This window comes from Erpetoichthys calabaricus, chromosome 11 (genome assembly GCF_900747795.2).
Source record: "Erpetoichthys calabaricus chromosome 11, fErpCal1.3, whole genome shotgun sequence".
In the NCBI taxonomy this organism is placed as follows: Eukaryota; Metazoa; Chordata; class Cladistia; order Polypteriformes; family Polypteridae; genus Erpetoichthys; species Erpetoichthys calabaricus.
In genome coordinates, this window is record NC_041404.2 from 138570055 (window position 1) to 138586904 (window position 16850).

A 16850-nucleotide genomic window follows, 5' to 3' on the forward strand; every position below is an offset into this window, starting at 1 on the left:
CTCTCATCTTCACTGTGCCAAGGCGCTATATAACCGCACAGGGCTTAGTCACCTAACGTATTATAAAAACAAGAGGACCGTCAGTGTCCCCCTATAGCGCCTTACACATCACACGCACTTCAACAGTTTAAGTGCTTTTTCTTTTTTTTAATTGGATTTCTTTCTTTTTTTAATATGGGGCAGCCATTAAACAGCAGGTTCTGCCCAAATCTTTACAAATATAAGACAAAATAATATGAAATCCATGACTTATCAAAGATAGACATTTTCTTTATAATAACATTAAACAAAAAGTCAGAATTGGAAAACAAAACGAACACAAAAACGACGCGGAGCTTCACAAAAGAAACCCCGGAGAAGTAAGCAGCTACTCGGGTGAGAAGTGAGCGCCAGGGGGCTTCCTGAGACATGCGACCGACCCCCCTGGCCCCACCCACTGCTCCGAGGGGGCTGCACTATAGCGCCTTTTCAGCCCCCTCCTCTCCCCTCAGTGATCAGGCTGATTGAGACCACCCTACTCCGCGCTCGGCACTTTTGCTAAAGCAGCCGGAAGTGGTCAGAAGTTTGAGGACCCCCACTCTTGGGGGGGGGGGGGGCTTTCATCTTCTGTGGACCAAGGAAAAAAAAAAAAAAAAAAAAAAAGTGCTTCCTAAAAATATGAGGGCTGAACAGACCCTCAACCCCCCCATAACGGACCCCCCCCCCCCATAACTGAGAAAGAATTACCAAGGCAGTGGCTACAGAGCACCTCCCAGTGGAACCAACATCTCGACAGGCTCCGCCCCAATCCACCCCACATGACCCCCCCACCCAGTAACAAAATCAAAACGTACCAACAGCATAAATAAACAGAGTAACACAAAAGACACAGGAGCTACCCAGGGGGTCCCGGGGGGTTTGACCCTGCAGTCAGGTCAGAGTGGAGAGCTCAATAAGAAACCTCCCAAAAGATGGCCGGCGCCCTCTGTGGCCGACTGCGTGACAAAGTGACAGCCAGTCAGCCGCTGGCCTCTCCGTTCTTGGCTGCTGTGGCGGTCAGGGGCCGAGGGGGGGGGGGCTCAAATCCAATTGCTGGGTCACGCCAGACCGGAGTCTTTGGCCATTTTGTAAAAGATTCCTTTCTTGGCAAGAAGATTAGCCGGGGTGTCAAACTCGACCACTTGACCTTTGTCCAGGACCAGGACCCTGCGAGGGGCAGAAGAGACAAAGAAAGAGAGTCACCAGGTCCTTTATACTGCGGGGGGGCCTTACTGGAGAGACCACCACATTGACGCCCCCCCCCCCTTCAGCAAACAAGGACCACTGGTGCCCAGCTGGACCCCACTACTGGAAAAAGTCAAATCCACACTGGCGCCCCTAAATAAAGACTGGACAACAGTGGAGAGCTGCCACTACACGGACCCCCTCTATGAACGTTACCAGACCGCCCACTGAAGCCCCCTAGACACTCGGGTGTCACCAATAAGAACTTTCCTTGGGCAGGCAGCACCCCCCTCTGGACGTGAATTTGGGTTGAGGGGTTCAGAGTTGGGTCATCATGACCAGCTGAGACAAAGGAGACCACAATGCACCCTCCCTTCACACCCCCCAACAGGGCTTCCAGCTCCAAGTGTGTCTCTTGTGCCCCTTGGACTCTCCTCGCTACACTTGGCCGTTGGTCGCCAGCAAGCCCCCCCGTCTTCCCCCCCCCCCCCCCCGACTCTCTACAAACTCCACTCCCCGTACAGACCACCTCCACCCGCCTCGGGCCCCTTTTCCTTTTTACCAATAAGGAGTGTTCTCCCCTAAACCCCCCCGGGCCCACAGTACCTGGTGTAGTCCATGATGGTGTTGAGGCGGTGGGCGATGGTCAGGACGGTGCACTCTTCAAACTGGCTCCGGATAGTCGACTGGATCAGGTTGTCCGTCTCCAGGTCAACGGCAGCCGTGGCCTCGTCCAGGACGAGAATTCTGGTTTTGCGCAGCAGGGCCCGTGCCAGACACACAAGCTGTCGCTGGCCCACGCTGGGGACATGAAGAGATGACCAGAGGTTAGCCCAAGTCCTCGCCACCAGGCTGCAGCCCGACTCTGCCAACCCACCATTGTTGGGCAAACTACTCACCTCAGGTTCTCGCCACCCTCAGAGCACTCGTGGCCCAGTTTGTCCTTCAGCCCGGACACAAAACTCTTGAGGTGGGCAAGCTCCAGGGCATTCCAGATCTCCTCATCAGAGTAGGCGTTGAAAGGGTCCAGGTTCATCCGCAGCGTGCCCGAGAACAGAACCGGTTCCTGCAGGGAAGAGAAGAGACGAGGTGGGGATCAAAGAAGGTCACCAGGGTGGGGGGCAGCAGACACAAGACGAGGCCCGACTTCCCCGATACCTGAGGGATGATGGTAATGCGAGAGCGCAAGTCGTGCAGACCCAGGGAGGCAATGTCAGTGCCATCCACCAAGATGGCTCCTTGCGCTGGCTCGATGATACGGAACAGGCCCAGGGTCAAGGAGGACTTCCCAGCACCAGTGCGACCCACAATGCCCACCTGCGGACAAAGGAGGAGAAAACGATACGCATAACTCGGGTGAGAGCGTTGGGGGCCGGGGAATCCCAAATCGCTCCTTACACAAGACAATGGGGGTCCAACAGGGTAAAGTGCTGAGAAACGGTGGGCTCCCGCGATTCAAAGCCCCTAAAACCAGACCAGCACCCACCACCCTGTGCCTTTTACCTTATTGAAGTATTTGTGGCCTTCTAAAGGTAAGACGGGGGTCCTAGAGGGTACAGTTCAACCCCCCCCCCCCAAACCAAACCAACAAAATCAACCCAGTGGTGACCAGTTTAGCCAGAAAGTCCCAGAGCCTGATCCCAGCCAAGCGAGCGGATTCCCAACGTGACCTCTCACCTTCTCTCCTCCTTCGATGACAACGCTGATGTCCCGCAGGGCGAAGTCCAAGTCCTCCCGATAACGCAGGCCGTACTGGCGGAATTCGATGCGACCGCTTGTGGGCCAAGTGGGTGGCAGCGTCGTCTCCTTGGACTTCCACTGTGCCTGAGGGGAAGGAGTTGAAGATGGGGACACAGACTAGAGAAGACAAGAGAAGACACAACAGCGCCACCTGTGGGCGAACCCGGAGCTGCTCCCGTTACCCCCAGTGATGAGGGATTGATTTTTTTGGAAGATGTGGCGTAAGTGTGTGCCCACCACTACAACTACGTGACTTAGTAGGGAAGACCGGCGTCACCTTCACCTGTGGGCGTTTAAACAGGAGTTCAGCACAAGGATGGGAGAAGCAGAACAGACGTCCTGACAAGCGGGTGTCGGGGTGGGGAGCAACTCCACGAGACTGAAAAGGTGGGCTTTACAAAGGATTATCATGGGCCAGGTCTGAGACCACTCTAGAAAAGGGGTCCGTACGATTGGTTCTTCTTTGGAAGCCATCAGTGAGACAAACTGTCTGAACACGGAGCTCAATTCTGGGAAGAATTCGCAAACGTTACGTCAGTTTCTGTCAGAATGTGTAGGGTTAAGCTCAGCTAAACTAACCAGCGTGTGCATGCTGATCAGGGGGGCACAGAAAAACGAGTCCTAAAGGTTACGACGTGTAAGAGAAACATTTAAATACCAAAGCGTCTCCATAAACGGGCATGTCTGGGGTCCACTGCCGAACTGATGCTGGTTTAGTGGCCGTCCTTGGGGTGACACGTCACCAATGTACAGCCCGACGTCACAATTGGGACAGTGGTGGCATCTTTCTTTGCTCACTTCTCTTGTATTTTTTTCTGTTGCTCGAGTATGAGAGACATCCACACGATCAACGTACCCCCCGTGTTATTATAGGCAACCATATTGGAGGGCTTAGTGACTTCCACAGTGACGACATGAACATCGACAGTTGCTGCATTGTGAACTGGGCCAAAGGGGCTTCCATCTTCATCTCGCTTTTCACCCCGCACCTACCTGCTGCTTTATGTGACCAAAGTCACCAGACATAATGTGGCGGTTCAGTGGTCTGGTGTCATATGCACCGGTTTGGCTATCTGTGACAACGTCTGATGACCACATTGACATCACTGTCATGTTTCAGATTCCATTTATTCTAAAACTTCTTTCACAGCTTCTCATTTACACGCCGTTGTGCTTTTTGGTTGAAGGCTCCACCCACACTCATGAATATTAACGAGTTAACAGCCTGAATCTTTCTATGCAGTTTGCTACTCTATTTGTTTTGCAGTATGATGTTATTTCGTCCACTAGATGGCAGCAGAATGCAGTCCAGAGAGTTCTTCAGGCTTAACATCGTAAAGCGGCTCATTAAATGTCACTCCGAGTCCTGACAAGCGGGTGTCGGGTTGGGGAGCAACTCCAGAGGTCGACTCCCTACACGAGACTGAAAAGGTGGGCTGGCTTACTGAGGATTACAAGATATCATGGGCCAGGTCTGAGACGACTCTAGAAAAGGGGTCCGTACGAGAAACATAGAGGCTAGAGAAACCGAGGTGAATAACCAACGTGTCTGAACACAGAGCTCAATTCTGGGAAGAATTCGCAAACGGAAAGCAAACCGTTTCTGTCAGAATGTGTGGGGTTAACCTCAGCTAAACTAACCAGCGTGTGCATGCTGATCAGGGGGGCACGGAAAAACGAGACATAAAGGTTATGATGTGTAAGAGAAACATTTAAATAGCAAAGCATCTACCTAAACGGGCATGTCTGGGGTCCACTGCCGAACTGATGCTGCTTTAGTGGCCGTCCTCGGGGTAACGCGTCACCAATTCACAGCCCGACGTAACAACTGGGACAGTGGTGGCATCTTTCTTTGCTCACTTCTCTTGTATTTTTTTTCTGTTGCTTGAATATGAGAGGGTCCTGCACGATCAACGTACCCCCCGTGTTACTATAGGCAGCCACATTGGAGGGCTTAGTGACTTCCACATCCAACTGAACATAAGTAAAAACAAGACACTGCATGAAATGCCAACACAAAATGCGACATCTTGAACTTGGTGGCTTTTGGTGGTCAGTTGAACTTCTGCTCACTTCACAGACATTGTCAGCAAGGGGGCACAAACGTCAATCCACGCATTTCCAGTATCAACTTGTCCATCAACATAAAGAGGACCACCGAGGTTGAGGTGCCTTTCATGAACACTTGTGTGTGTGTGTGTGTGTGTGTGTGTGTGTGTGTGAGAGATATAACGTCCCCTCCACCATGCTGATGCTCCATTTCCCATCTGTCCTAAAAAGCAAAACCCCGACAGCAAAGTGAGGACCACCAGATTACATTACCTCCTTCTCCGTGTCCGCGTACTCCTTCACTCTCTCAACGGCAACGATGTTGGTCTCCATTTCGGAGGACATGCGGACCAACCAGTTCAGGGAGGCGGTAATCTGCAGCAAAGACATTGAAAAGAGCGACAGTTGCTGCCACCGTGAAGGACAAGGCCTAACTGTTGTGGAGTCAGGGGGGGTTATTGTTACGACACCCCAGGACCCCCCACCTTGCGTCATGACCGGCTTACCTGCAGGGCGTAAGAGATGGACAACCCCACAAGGCCGGCGCTCAGGCTGTTTCTGGCCAGCACTGCAAAGAGGGCCGCAAACAACACAATGCAGTTGCCCACAAATTCTAAACGCACTGCCAGCCACCTGCAGAAAAAAATAAATAATCAAACAAACAAACAGCACCCAACAGTCACAGCCAAGCTGGCATGACGGAGCCCCGGGCACCTCAGCAGCAAGTGTGCTCATGCCATCCACAGCACAGTGACCTGCCGCCAGGCACTCGGGAATACCTGTTGGCCACGATGCCAGGGTAGTAGGCCTTCTGATTGTAGTCCACCCGGCTGTCGCTCTCACTGATGAAGCGGCTCTGCTCCTGAAAGGCTCGGATCACGCTGGTGCCCAGCAAGGTCTCGTTGAAGTGCGAGTAGACTGGCGAGCGGCTCACCGACTCCAGGCGCTTTAGCTGGCGAGACGTGGCCACATAGAAGCGCTGGCAGGACACACAGGAGAAGGACCAGTGATGAGCAACACACAGACTCCCCCAACTGAAACTCCTGCTGCCTGCCCACCCACAACTCCACCTTCTCACACTCCCTTGAGTGCCAGCATGCCAGTCGACTCCCATTACTGCCCACATCGTCTGGACACTCAAGTCCCACGCAGCACCACATCACACACCTGAACAAAGAAGTAGAGAAGCCCCAGAGGGGGGATGATGACCGCCGCGATGGGGGTAGCGATGAGGATGACGATGCAGGCCGCCAGCACGTTGAACATGGAGCCCATGAACATCTTAATGATGTTGGGGAGCACCGAGTCGATGGTGTCCGTCTCCTTGGAGAAGCGGTTCACCAGATTGCCGCTTGGCGTGCGCTCGAAGAAGGACATCGGCGAGCGCAGGACATCGTGCAGCATCATCTCGTGCAGGTAGCGGGAGGCCAGGATCCCGCCAATGGATATCGCCATGGAGTAACTGAAAACCGCTATTCCTAAGGGGGGGTGGGATAAAAAAGGGGAAGGACAGGAAAGTCAAAACACACCAAGTCAGGGGTCCCAGTGCAGAAAGTAAAAAGGAAAAGCGAGACCTCCACACCTTCACCTGCCGGCCTCTGCCCACTCACCCTGAGACAGGCCCAGAATGCCATAGACGCCCAGGCGGAGCTCGGTGTGCTGCTGCGTCCCGTTGATGACCGGGTCGTCCACCCACAGGCTGAGCCAGTAGTTGGAGGAGAGGGAGGCGGTGTGGTTGCAGAGGAAGAACAGGATGCTGATGAGGAAGAGGAAAACTCCGATTGCCTTCATATACTCGATGAAGACGGAGAGTTTCACCTGATGGAGGAGATACACACAGAGACATAGGATGGTAAGAAACTGGCACTGCCCGATTGTCACTTTAGTCTTAAATTCCTCAAAGCTACACAGACAACAGGTGGCTAGAGGTGCCAACATTTGGGGAAAAAAAGGCCAATAGAAGGTCAGAGTGCAGAAAAAAAAAAAGGCTCCAGGTTGTCAACGTGCCGCGAGTATCGGACACTCAGAAATGACACAAGAAACAGAAGTAAACATGTAACGTCTTGTCCGGGCTGTCCTAACACACTGGCATGCTTGGCAGTTGCCCAGGGGCCCCACGAGCATTGGGACCCCATGCTAATCTATGCACGTTGTGACATGCTGTCAATAAATAAATACTATTTATTACTATATACATATACTACGGGTGGTTGGAAAAATTGAGAGTCCACCTTATGAGAAGGATTTAGGAGTCGTAGTGGACTCTAAGCTATTGACTTCCCGACAGAGTTCAGAAGCCATTAAGAAGGCTGACAGTGTCAGGTTATATAGCGCCTTGACGTGTGGAGTACAAGTCACAGGAGGTGACGCTCAGACTTTATAACACACTGGTGAGGCCTCATCTGGAGTCCTGTGCGCTGTTCTGGTCTCCATATGGACATAGCAGCACAAGAGAAGGTCCAGAGAAGAGCGACTACAGGGGATGAGTTATGAGAAAGGAATAAAAGAGCCGAGCCCAACACTTGTGTTAAGTTTAGGTGCGAATACACAGTGGGAGGTCTGAAAATTGAAAGTACGCCTGATGAGAAGGACTTAGGAGTCATGGTGGACTCGACACTACCAACTGGCAGACAGAGTTCAGAAGCTAACAGAATGTCAGGTTATATAGCGCCTTGACGTGTGGAGTACAAGTCAGAGGAGGTGACGCTCAGGCTTTATAACACACTGGTGAGGCCTCATCTGGAGTCCTGTGCACAGTTCTGGTCTCCATATGGACACAGCAGCACAAGAGAAGGTCCAGAGAAGAGCAACTAGGCTGAGTCCAGGGTTACAGGGGATGATGAATGACAAAAGGCTAGCAGAGCTGAGCCCATCACTTGCATTAGGTTTAGGTCATGTTAGGACTGAACACACAATGGGAGGTCTGAAAAACGAATGGACACCCTATGAGAAGGACTTGGGAGTCATAGTGGACATGACACTATCAACTGACAGACCGTGTTCAAAAGCTAACAAAAATGTCAGGTTATAAACTATAGCGCCCTGATGCGTGGAGTACAAGTCCAAAGAGGTGACGTTGAAGCTTTAGAACACACTGGTGAGGACTCATCTGGAGTCCTGGGTGCAGTTTTAGTCTCCAGGCTACAAAAAGGACATAACAGCACAAGAGAAGGTCCAGAGAAGAGCAACGAGGCTGATTCAGGGCTACAGGAGTTGAGTTATGAGGAGAGATGAAAAGAGCTGAGCCTTCACAGTTTAAGCAAAAGAAGATTAAGAGGTGACTTGACTGAAGTGTTTAAAATTATGAAGTGAATGAGTCCAGTGGATCGAGACTGTGACTTTAAAATGAGTTCATCAAGAACACGGGACACAGTTGGAAACTTGTTAAGGGGACATTTTGCACAAACATTAGGAAGTTTTTCGTTACACAAAGAACGACAGACACTTGGAACAAGCGACCAAGTAGTGTGGTGGACAGTAAGACTTTAGGGACCTTCAAAACTCAACTTGATGTTTATTTAGAAGAAATAAGTGGACGGGACTGGCGAGCTTTGTTGGGCTGAATGGCCTGTTCTCGTCTCGATGGTTCTATTGTTCTATACTACGCTAAACTATAAATATTTGTTACTGTGTTATAAGTGGACATCGATTTAGTATCACAGTCACCTCTGCAACCTCACGTGCCTGTATGTGTAAGGATCTCACGTACCTCATAAGGGAAAAGCATATACGTTAACGTCACTTCAACTCAATTCTCTGCAGAGACATTTTGCCAGTGTTTGTGTTGAGCACTTGATTAATAATAAATAATTCACAGTCATTCCACACTGTGCCGCCTCCGTCTGTATGGTTTACCAATTGAGTATCATTTATATGGTGACATTTTTGCGTTTTTCATGGCTCACGTTATTTCCTTCAAACGTTTGTGTGGATTCATCTTTGCTGTACAGCAGGATCTTTTGAATGTTTTAAACACTGAATTTGTTGGAAGTACCAATACAATAAATATCTGTTTAATTTTTATCGACCATTTACATTTTTATTCCTGTGAGTGGTTGTGTAGGCACCCGGGGGGCTATAATGCTGTTAAGACGGCCCTGCGAGGTAGCCAGCCTCGGGGTATTGTAGAGTGAATGATAGACAACTCCTTAAAGAGAAGGTAGGAAGCCATCAGCTAAAGTCACGAGTGAACGTTACAGAGGGAAACAGTGAAGGGTGTGCACATAAACCAAGGCTACTAGCAATTTAGGGACTCCCAGCATTAACTTGTTCAACAATTTAAATCAATCTCTGGATGTTGAAGTTCCTTTCAGTATAAAACAGCATTTTTGCTCAGGTCTTCCAAACTCCAACTACTTAACCAGCCTGACTTGATGACAATTCTCTGCATACCCCACCCAACATGCTGCTCTTTGGGTTGCCCACCTTGCCGGTTTTCGCTTTGTCTGCCTCCGTCAGTTTCCCAACCTCCGTGTTCTTTTTGTTCGGAGTGCCCGAGGCCCCCATAACGTCACTCTGAACTGGGGTTTTGGCAGAAGAAGAGCTTGACATACGATTCCTAGGTTAGAGGAAGACAGAAGAGAGCCGCAGGATGAAGGAACACAAATGTCAGCCAACTGAGTGGGTCTTGAGCTCATAAATCACAGCCATTATCAAAATGTCGCTCATGTCAATCGATAATACATAATTGTGGGCGACTTTGGAATCCGTTTCAGTTCTTTTTCTTTAGATTCCATTCTTACTTTTTTTTACAGGATGGGATTATTCTAACATGTTAAAGTCCATTAAATATTGAATAATACACCACAAATTTCCTCATGCTTTAGTAAGTCTTCATGTAAGCTTCATTCGCGTGAAATCCATGGTGATCTGTTTAAGGCATGCATTGTGGTGAAGTGGCGAAGGAAGTGGACTTCAAAGCCCAATCGCTATTTCTTGGCCCACTACGTGACCCTGAACAAGTCAATGAACACTCATTACTCCGACTTTTCAGTCATTAAAAGGTGCAATTAGCCAAATACGCACAAATAAAGGTCCATGACCTGGCAATCACATTTAACTTATTCCAGATGTCTGTTATCAGCGTGTGACCCCTGAATCTCCACCACCGGTTCCTGAACATTTAATTTATTCCCACTCCTCACACTTCACTCGTAAGTCAAGCAAATTGAGCAAAAGACTTCTAGGCAGTAGAAAAATTAGAAAAAGAGGACTGCACATCAACAAGAGGAGTGTCTGCTGGTTCCATTAAACTACCGATGGCCACCTCTTACATTCACAGAGCTGAGCACGTCAGGAGGGTTGGCTCCATTCTGATGTGTCTGCACCAGTTTATTAAAGAGACCACTCACACTCCAAGGTTAACCCAATAAGCACATCTGAGGATATGAGAGAACATCTGCCCACCCACACACACCCACACACACACACACACGGTTAGGTTAACTGGCGTTTCTAATCGGGCTCCATGACTGAGGGCGTATCGAGAGTGGGCGCTGACATCCCACCCACAGTGTGCTCCTGCCTTACATTAATGCACTGGGCGAGTCCCTGGCTTACCGTCATCATGTATTGGAGTAAGCCAGTCCAGAACATGGAGGAGGCATTTTTGCTTGTACTGTGTCAGCACTAAACACAAATTCTTTAATATACCGTCACGCACAAGCGCATGGGGAGCGGGTTAAGGACCCAACGGGCACCACGACAAGTCGTGCCAGGGGATAATGGCGGAGTACTAACCTCTCTTTCTGTCGTTCTCCAGAAAGCACAAAGCACAGTCGCCATAACTATTCCCCCCCCAGAAGACGGCCAATTCCACCCACTTCCAGGTTCCTTTCTTACCCCGGGTCCCCTCCTGATGACGTCATTTACCCATCCATCACCACGGCTTCCCCATCATCTCGTCACTTCCTGTTCATCATTATAAATTGTCCACCCCGACATTTTTTGAACTGTCTGTTGTACAGAAGTGAAAACACTGATGAAAACCTTTTGCTTTACAGTACACGGGGCCTCAAAACCCCAAACCTTTATGCTGGGTTTGATTATTTCTTTACAATACAATGGATTGAGAAAGTTCAGACCCCTTCACTTCTTTCACATTTGGCTATCTTACACCCTTGTGCCAAATTCGATACAATTAATTTTTCCCCACTCTTCAAGCAACAATTAATAGCCCAAAATGCCAAAGTGATACACAGGGCTTTGGAAGTTTTGCAAACTCAAAATAAATAAAATTAAAAAAAAAAATCAGGAGTGCTCTCCCCTCGACTTTCTCGTATACTCAGATATGGGGATGGATATTTGAGGAGTAAACCACAAGACAACGATTATATTTTTATATTATGTACATTCAAGAACCATCAACAGCAAATCAAATCAAATTAACAACACATTGAACAATTATTATAAAAGTTAAGTTGAATAAATCGGACTCTGCAGCTGCATGAATAAAAGGTAAAGTACCACTTCTGGTTAGCAGAACTTGCCCAAAGGATGATAGAAATCTACATTTTGTACCTAATACTTGTAAGTAAAATTTGGTTGACCAAAGTGAAAGTGTCCTCAAGTCATCGTGTTTACATACACACACACACACACACACTTCCAAAAATGCACTCGGGGAGGTCTAAAAACATTGAGATTCATCAAAATCTCGACATCGAATTTTTGGACGATTCTAATACTTTCTCTGTACTTCATATACGAGAAAGTCGCGGAGGTCTAAAATGTCAAGATTCATCAAGATCTCGAAAATGAATTTTTGGACGATTCCAATACTTTCCGTATACTTCATATACGAAAAAGTTCGGGAGTGTAAAACGTTGAGAGATTCATCAAAATCTCAAAATTGAATTTTTGGACGATTCCAATACTTTCCCTATACTTCATATACGAGAAAGTTCGGGAGGTGTAAAACGTTCGGGAGGTCAAAAATGTTGAGAGATTCATCAAAATCTCAAAATTGAATTTTTGGATGATTCCAATACTTTTTCTGTACTTCGTATATGAGAAAGTCACGAAGGTCTAAAACGACAAGATTCATCAAAATCTCGACATCGAATTTTTGGACGATTCTAATACTTTCTCTGTACTTCGTATATGAGAAAGTCATGGAGGTCTAAAATGTCAAGATTCATCAAGATCTCGAAAATGAATTTTTGGATGATTCCAATACTTCCCCTATACTTCATATACGAGAAAGTCCAGGAGGTCTAAAATGTTGAGAGATTCATCAAAATCTCAAAATTGAATTTTTGGACAATTCCAATACTTTTCCTGTACTTCGTATATGAGAAAGTCATGGATGTCTAAAATGTCAAGATTCATCAAGATCTCGAAAATGAATTTTTGGATGATTCCAATACTTCCCCTATACTTCATATACGAGAAAGTCCAAGAGGTCTAAAATGTTGAGAGATTCATCAAAATCTCAAAATTGAATTTTTGGACGATTCCAATACTTTCCCTATACTTCATATACGAGAAAGTTTGGGAGGTCTAAAACGTTGAGAGATTCATCAAAATCTCAAAATTGAATTTTTGGACAATTCCAATACTTTTCCTGTACTTCGTATATGAGAAAGTCCAGGAGGTCTAAAATGTCAAGATTCATCAAGATCTCGAAAATGAATTTTTGGACAATTCCAATACTTTTCCTGTACTTCATATACGAGAAAGTCCAGGAGGTCTAAAATGTTGAGAGATTCATCAAAATCTCAAAATTGAATTTTTGGACGATTCCAATACTTTCCTATACTTCATATACGAGAAAGTTCGGGAGGTCTAAAACGTTCGGGAGGTCAAAAACGTTGAGAGATTCATCAAAATCTCAAAATTGAATTTTTGGATGATTCCAATACTTTTCCTGTACTTCGTATATGAGAAAGTCACGAAGGTCTAAAACGTCAAGATTCATCAAAATCTCAACATGAAATTTTTGGACGATTCCAATGCTTTCTTGTATACAAAGTGTAGGGAAAGTAAAGACTGAATTATGCCAATGACACAAGTATTTAGACACTTTTCTTTAATACTTGAAATCTGGCTCAGGTCCATCCCTTTTTATCGATCATCAACAATTGGGTTCTGCACCTTGTCTGAGGTCCACCTGTCATCAATTCAGTTGATAGGACGGATTAGGAAAGGCACACGCCTATCTATGGAAGGTCCCACAGTTGAGCAAAAACCAAGCCACGAGGTCAAAGGAGCTGCTTGCAGAGCTTAAAGACGGGATTGTGAGGAGGCACAGGTCTGGGGAAGGTTACAAAAAAATCAAAAGGTTCCCAAGAGCATAGTGACCACCATAATTTTTAAATGGAAAAAATATGGAACAGCTAGAGCTGTCTGCCCGGCCAGACTTAGCAATCGGAGGACAATGGCCATGTTTTTGCAAACTCCATATGAGCTTTCATGTGTCTGTCAAGTTAGAAGTCCCATTTGAGCCTGCCAGAGCTGTTCAAAGCTGTTGTCTGATGAAGTGCAAGCTGCAGCAATTGCGCCACCTTAATTATTTTCAACTATAACTGTTATTTCTTGATTGATTTTTACACGCTATATATGCGAGCTTAGCCGTTCCGTTCAGCCGGGAATTCCATCAGTTTCATTCCCGGGAATGCGGGAATGGGAAATGTGGAGCCCGGGGAATAGATTCCCTACTCGCGACGTGACGCTTAAAATTAAAGCCAGACAAATCGGTCTTGGTTTCCTCAGACTAGAGAATCTTGTTTCCCATCATCTGAGAGTCTTTTTAGGTGCCATAAAAGAGATCACCCAAGAACTTGATGGTCACTCCGGAGAACCTGTGTGGAAATAGGAGGAACTTCCAGAAGGACAACCACCACTGCAACACTCCACAAACGCAGGCTTTAAGGCGGAGACCAGACAGGCCAAAGACTTCTTGTGTGACACCTCGGTAATGAGAACCCTTTTTACAGGCCATCAATTAGGACTAAAGCAGCTGATATTCATTTACACTGATGGGGGGCTATCAGGATTGACAGATGTCAGCTGCTTTCTTGGCTTTCCAGGCCTGTTTGCACCTCCTTTTCTTCATATCTTCAATATTTATTCCCTGTGTCATTCCACTTTATTACACATAACTTTATTTACGGACTTGTTTGTTTTGATTTCTTTGTATGTTTGGATTACTTGGGTTTTTACCGACATCTGGTGTCAATTTCTTGTCAATAGCCCCATTAGAAATATATCTACTGAGAAAAACATGACGCGTTCAAATACTTATTTTCCACACTCTAAAGCTCTGGTAGGCTCAAATGGGACTTCTATTCATTTGTCCATTTTCTCATCTACTTATCCCATTCAGGTTAGTCTATCCCAGCCGCACTGGGTGCAAAGCAGGAACCATTGATAATGCCCACTCATTCACACACACACACACACACACACAAACATACTTAACGTTCACGTCTTTAGGATCACCAGAGTAACAAGCCATGGGGAGATGGTGCAAACTCCACAAGGACACTGCGTGAGCCGGGATTGAAACCCTAGAGCCTGGAACTGTGAACAGTCCGACTTCATATTCATGAATTTAAATGACACTAAAGTGACTTGCCAGGTCTAATGTGTCAATAGAACAGGCTGCTGTAACATCCCCGCTGCCCACCGCACCATACAGACCTGAACAGGGATCCATTCTCCATGACCTTCGGATCTTTGGTGGTTGGGCTGTTAGGCTCTGCAAATTCATACAATAAAAAAAAGAAAAAAAAAAAAGGATACTTAGTTCCAACTGCATTCTGTTTTAGTTGCCTTTACCTCCCAGCACACACCCAGTCACCTTTAGCACACTCAGTGCTTTTCATTTACAGAGGAAAAATACTTTGCTTGAATGTGTTTTCAATCTTTCAAACCTTTTCGGTCTTTTGGTGCTTTTTATTTATAGCACTTCCTGAAAAAGTAAAATTTCCTGTGTAAATTCTGTCAGAATTCCAGTAAAGCTTCATCTTGTAAAGACCTTAATATGACCCACAGGCCAAGGTACAAACAAATCTACTCAAATAAATCAATAAATAAATAAACAGTCATCAGGCAGCTATGAACTAGCAGGCTGAGTGGAGGCACAAGTTCCAAATTCTCTGAATTAAGAAGAAATGGTGCAGCCCGCCCCACCGAAGCCAGGGGGCGCTGCAGTGGCTCTAGGACTACTTGTGCTGCACTCCAATCCCAATGCAGGGCGAGCACTCAGAATTCTGCCCAGAAAGACGCTAGATCTGGCGAGGGGAGAACCAAAATGTGTGATTTAGGGGGGGTTTGCATTGGGGTTAAGTTTGGCCAAATCTGGGTGAGGATCCCTCAAGTACTGAAGCATTGTAAGGTTACCCTGCAGCCACCCAGAGGATGACAAGCTCGGCGTTGAATTGGTTTTAAAGTAAATGCCTCAGAGAAGGGCATCCTTCTGGGCAGAAGAATTTCCAAATGACACCACATGCAAGGGGATGGGGAGATGAGAGAGAACAAAGGACAAAAAATAAATAAATCATTCGGCAAGCGGAGTGGGGCCCAGAGAGCCACAAACCTTCCGCCTCCTCTTTTACTTCCTCCTCCTCCTCCTCCTCCTCCAAGACCAATTCCTGTCCTGCACAGTAAGAGGAAAATGGGACAGAGTTACCACCTGCTTGTCTGCTGGCAAGTGAACCCGGATCATCCCAGAGGGCCCAATGGCACCCATCTGATTGGAGGATTTTGGAGTGAACCCGACCCAAACCCTCACCTTCTAGATTTGGCTTGATGGCGTCTCCCTGCTCAGCCCCAGCATACGTGCGCAGAAACTCAGCGAAGGCACCTCCTTGGTCTAGAAGCTCCTGGTAGGACCCGGTCTCCGTGATCTGCCCATCCACCATCACCAGTATGAGGTCCATTTGGGGCAGGTAGCTCATTCCGTGGGTCACCAGGACTCGCGTCTGCAGGAGACACAGACATCAGTACATTCCCAAAAGGCGTTTCCTTCCCTGTCCAAATTGCCTCCCTAAGACAGGCCACACGTCCCTCTAACCTTGCCTTGCAGTATCCCCTTGGGGCCGATGACTTTATCAAAGATGTGCTTCCCGACATGGGCATCGACAGCAGAAAGAGGATCGTCAAGCAGATAGATTGATGTATCGCAGTAGACCGCACGTGCCAGGCTCACACGCTGCTTCTGCCCACCAGACAGATTGACACCCTACAAGGAAGAAGGCACATCATCTTAAAAATCCAAGGTGAAGTTTGAGAAGAAACAGACACCCAACCACAAACCACTTGCCTTCTCTCCAATTTCAGTCTCGTCTCCCGCTGGCAGAACTTCAAGGTCAGGCCGGAGGGCACACACATCCAGCACCTGCTGGTACCAGGACTCATTCTTTGGACGACCAAAGAGGATGTTGCCTTTCAGGGTGGCATTCTGGATCCACGCTTGCTGGGGAACGTAAGCCACCGAACCCTTGGGGGGAAGGCAGAGCAAGAGTCAGACAAGAGGCTGTGAGGCCACAAATAAATGAGACAACACGGGCCGTACCTTCACATAGACAAGGCCATCTTTCTTCTCCATCTCGCCTAGCAGCGCAGAAAGCAGTGACGACTTGCCAGAACCCACATGGCCCACCACAGCCACTAAGGCGCCCTCTGGTATCGTCACATTGACCCTGCACAAGAGAGTAAGAGAGTAAACGTCCACATGGGAGTGCCCAGCAGCTTTCCTTTGGAGACACCAAGAGGACAGACACATGACCGCAAGATGCCTGCTCACCTCTTAAGGATGGACTCGTCGTCTTTTGACCAGCTGAATGCACCGTTGACGACAACGATGCTGTTAGGTGCTGCAAAAGAAAAGGACATTGTCAGGCTGGGAAGGGGGT

At 47.6% G+C, this 16850-nt stretch overlaps 1 protein-coding gene across 2 annotated transcripts in view; it reads right to left on the bottom strand.

Annotated features, from left to right (window-relative positions):
• Positions 1-249: 249 nt before the first annotated feature.
• The window catches only part of abcc1 (ATP-binding cassette, sub-family C (CFTR/MRP), member 1), a 76497-nt gene continuing 59896 nt past the window's right edge, over positions 250-16850 (bottom strand). Inside the window, exons 14-31 of one of the 2 annotated variants that reach the window (XM_051934000.1) lie at positions 16742-16811; positions 16511-16637; positions 16259-16435; positions 16010-16177; positions 15711-15917; positions 15533-15563; positions 14635-14692; positions 9418-9550; positions 6603-6810; positions 6160-6470; positions 5772-5971; positions 5499-5625; positions 5266-5367; positions 2881-3027; positions 2362-2520; positions 2103-2269; positions 1810-2004; positions 250-1185 (exon numbers count right to left, since the gene is read on the bottom strand). In XM_051934000.1, the coding sequence (XP_051789960.1) occupies positions 1077-1185; positions 1810-2004; positions 2103-2269; positions 2362-2520; positions 2881-3027; positions 5266-5367; positions 5499-5625; positions 5772-5971; positions 6160-6470; positions 6603-6810; positions 9418-9550; positions 14635-14692; positions 15533-15563; positions 15711-15917; positions 16010-16177; positions 16259-16435; positions 16511-16637; positions 16742-16811 (2696 nt within the window). In that variant the 3' untranslated portion in view covers positions 250-1076. The remainder of the gene's footprint in view (positions 1186-1809; positions 2005-2102; positions 2270-2361; positions 2521-2880; positions 3028-5265; positions 5368-5498; positions 5626-5771; positions 5972-6159; positions 6471-6602; positions 6811-9417; positions 9551-14634; positions 14693-15532; positions 15564-15710; positions 15918-16009; positions 16178-16258; positions 16436-16510; positions 16638-16741; positions 16812-16850) is intronic. The other variant, XM_028814086.2, reaches the window with a different exon arrangement.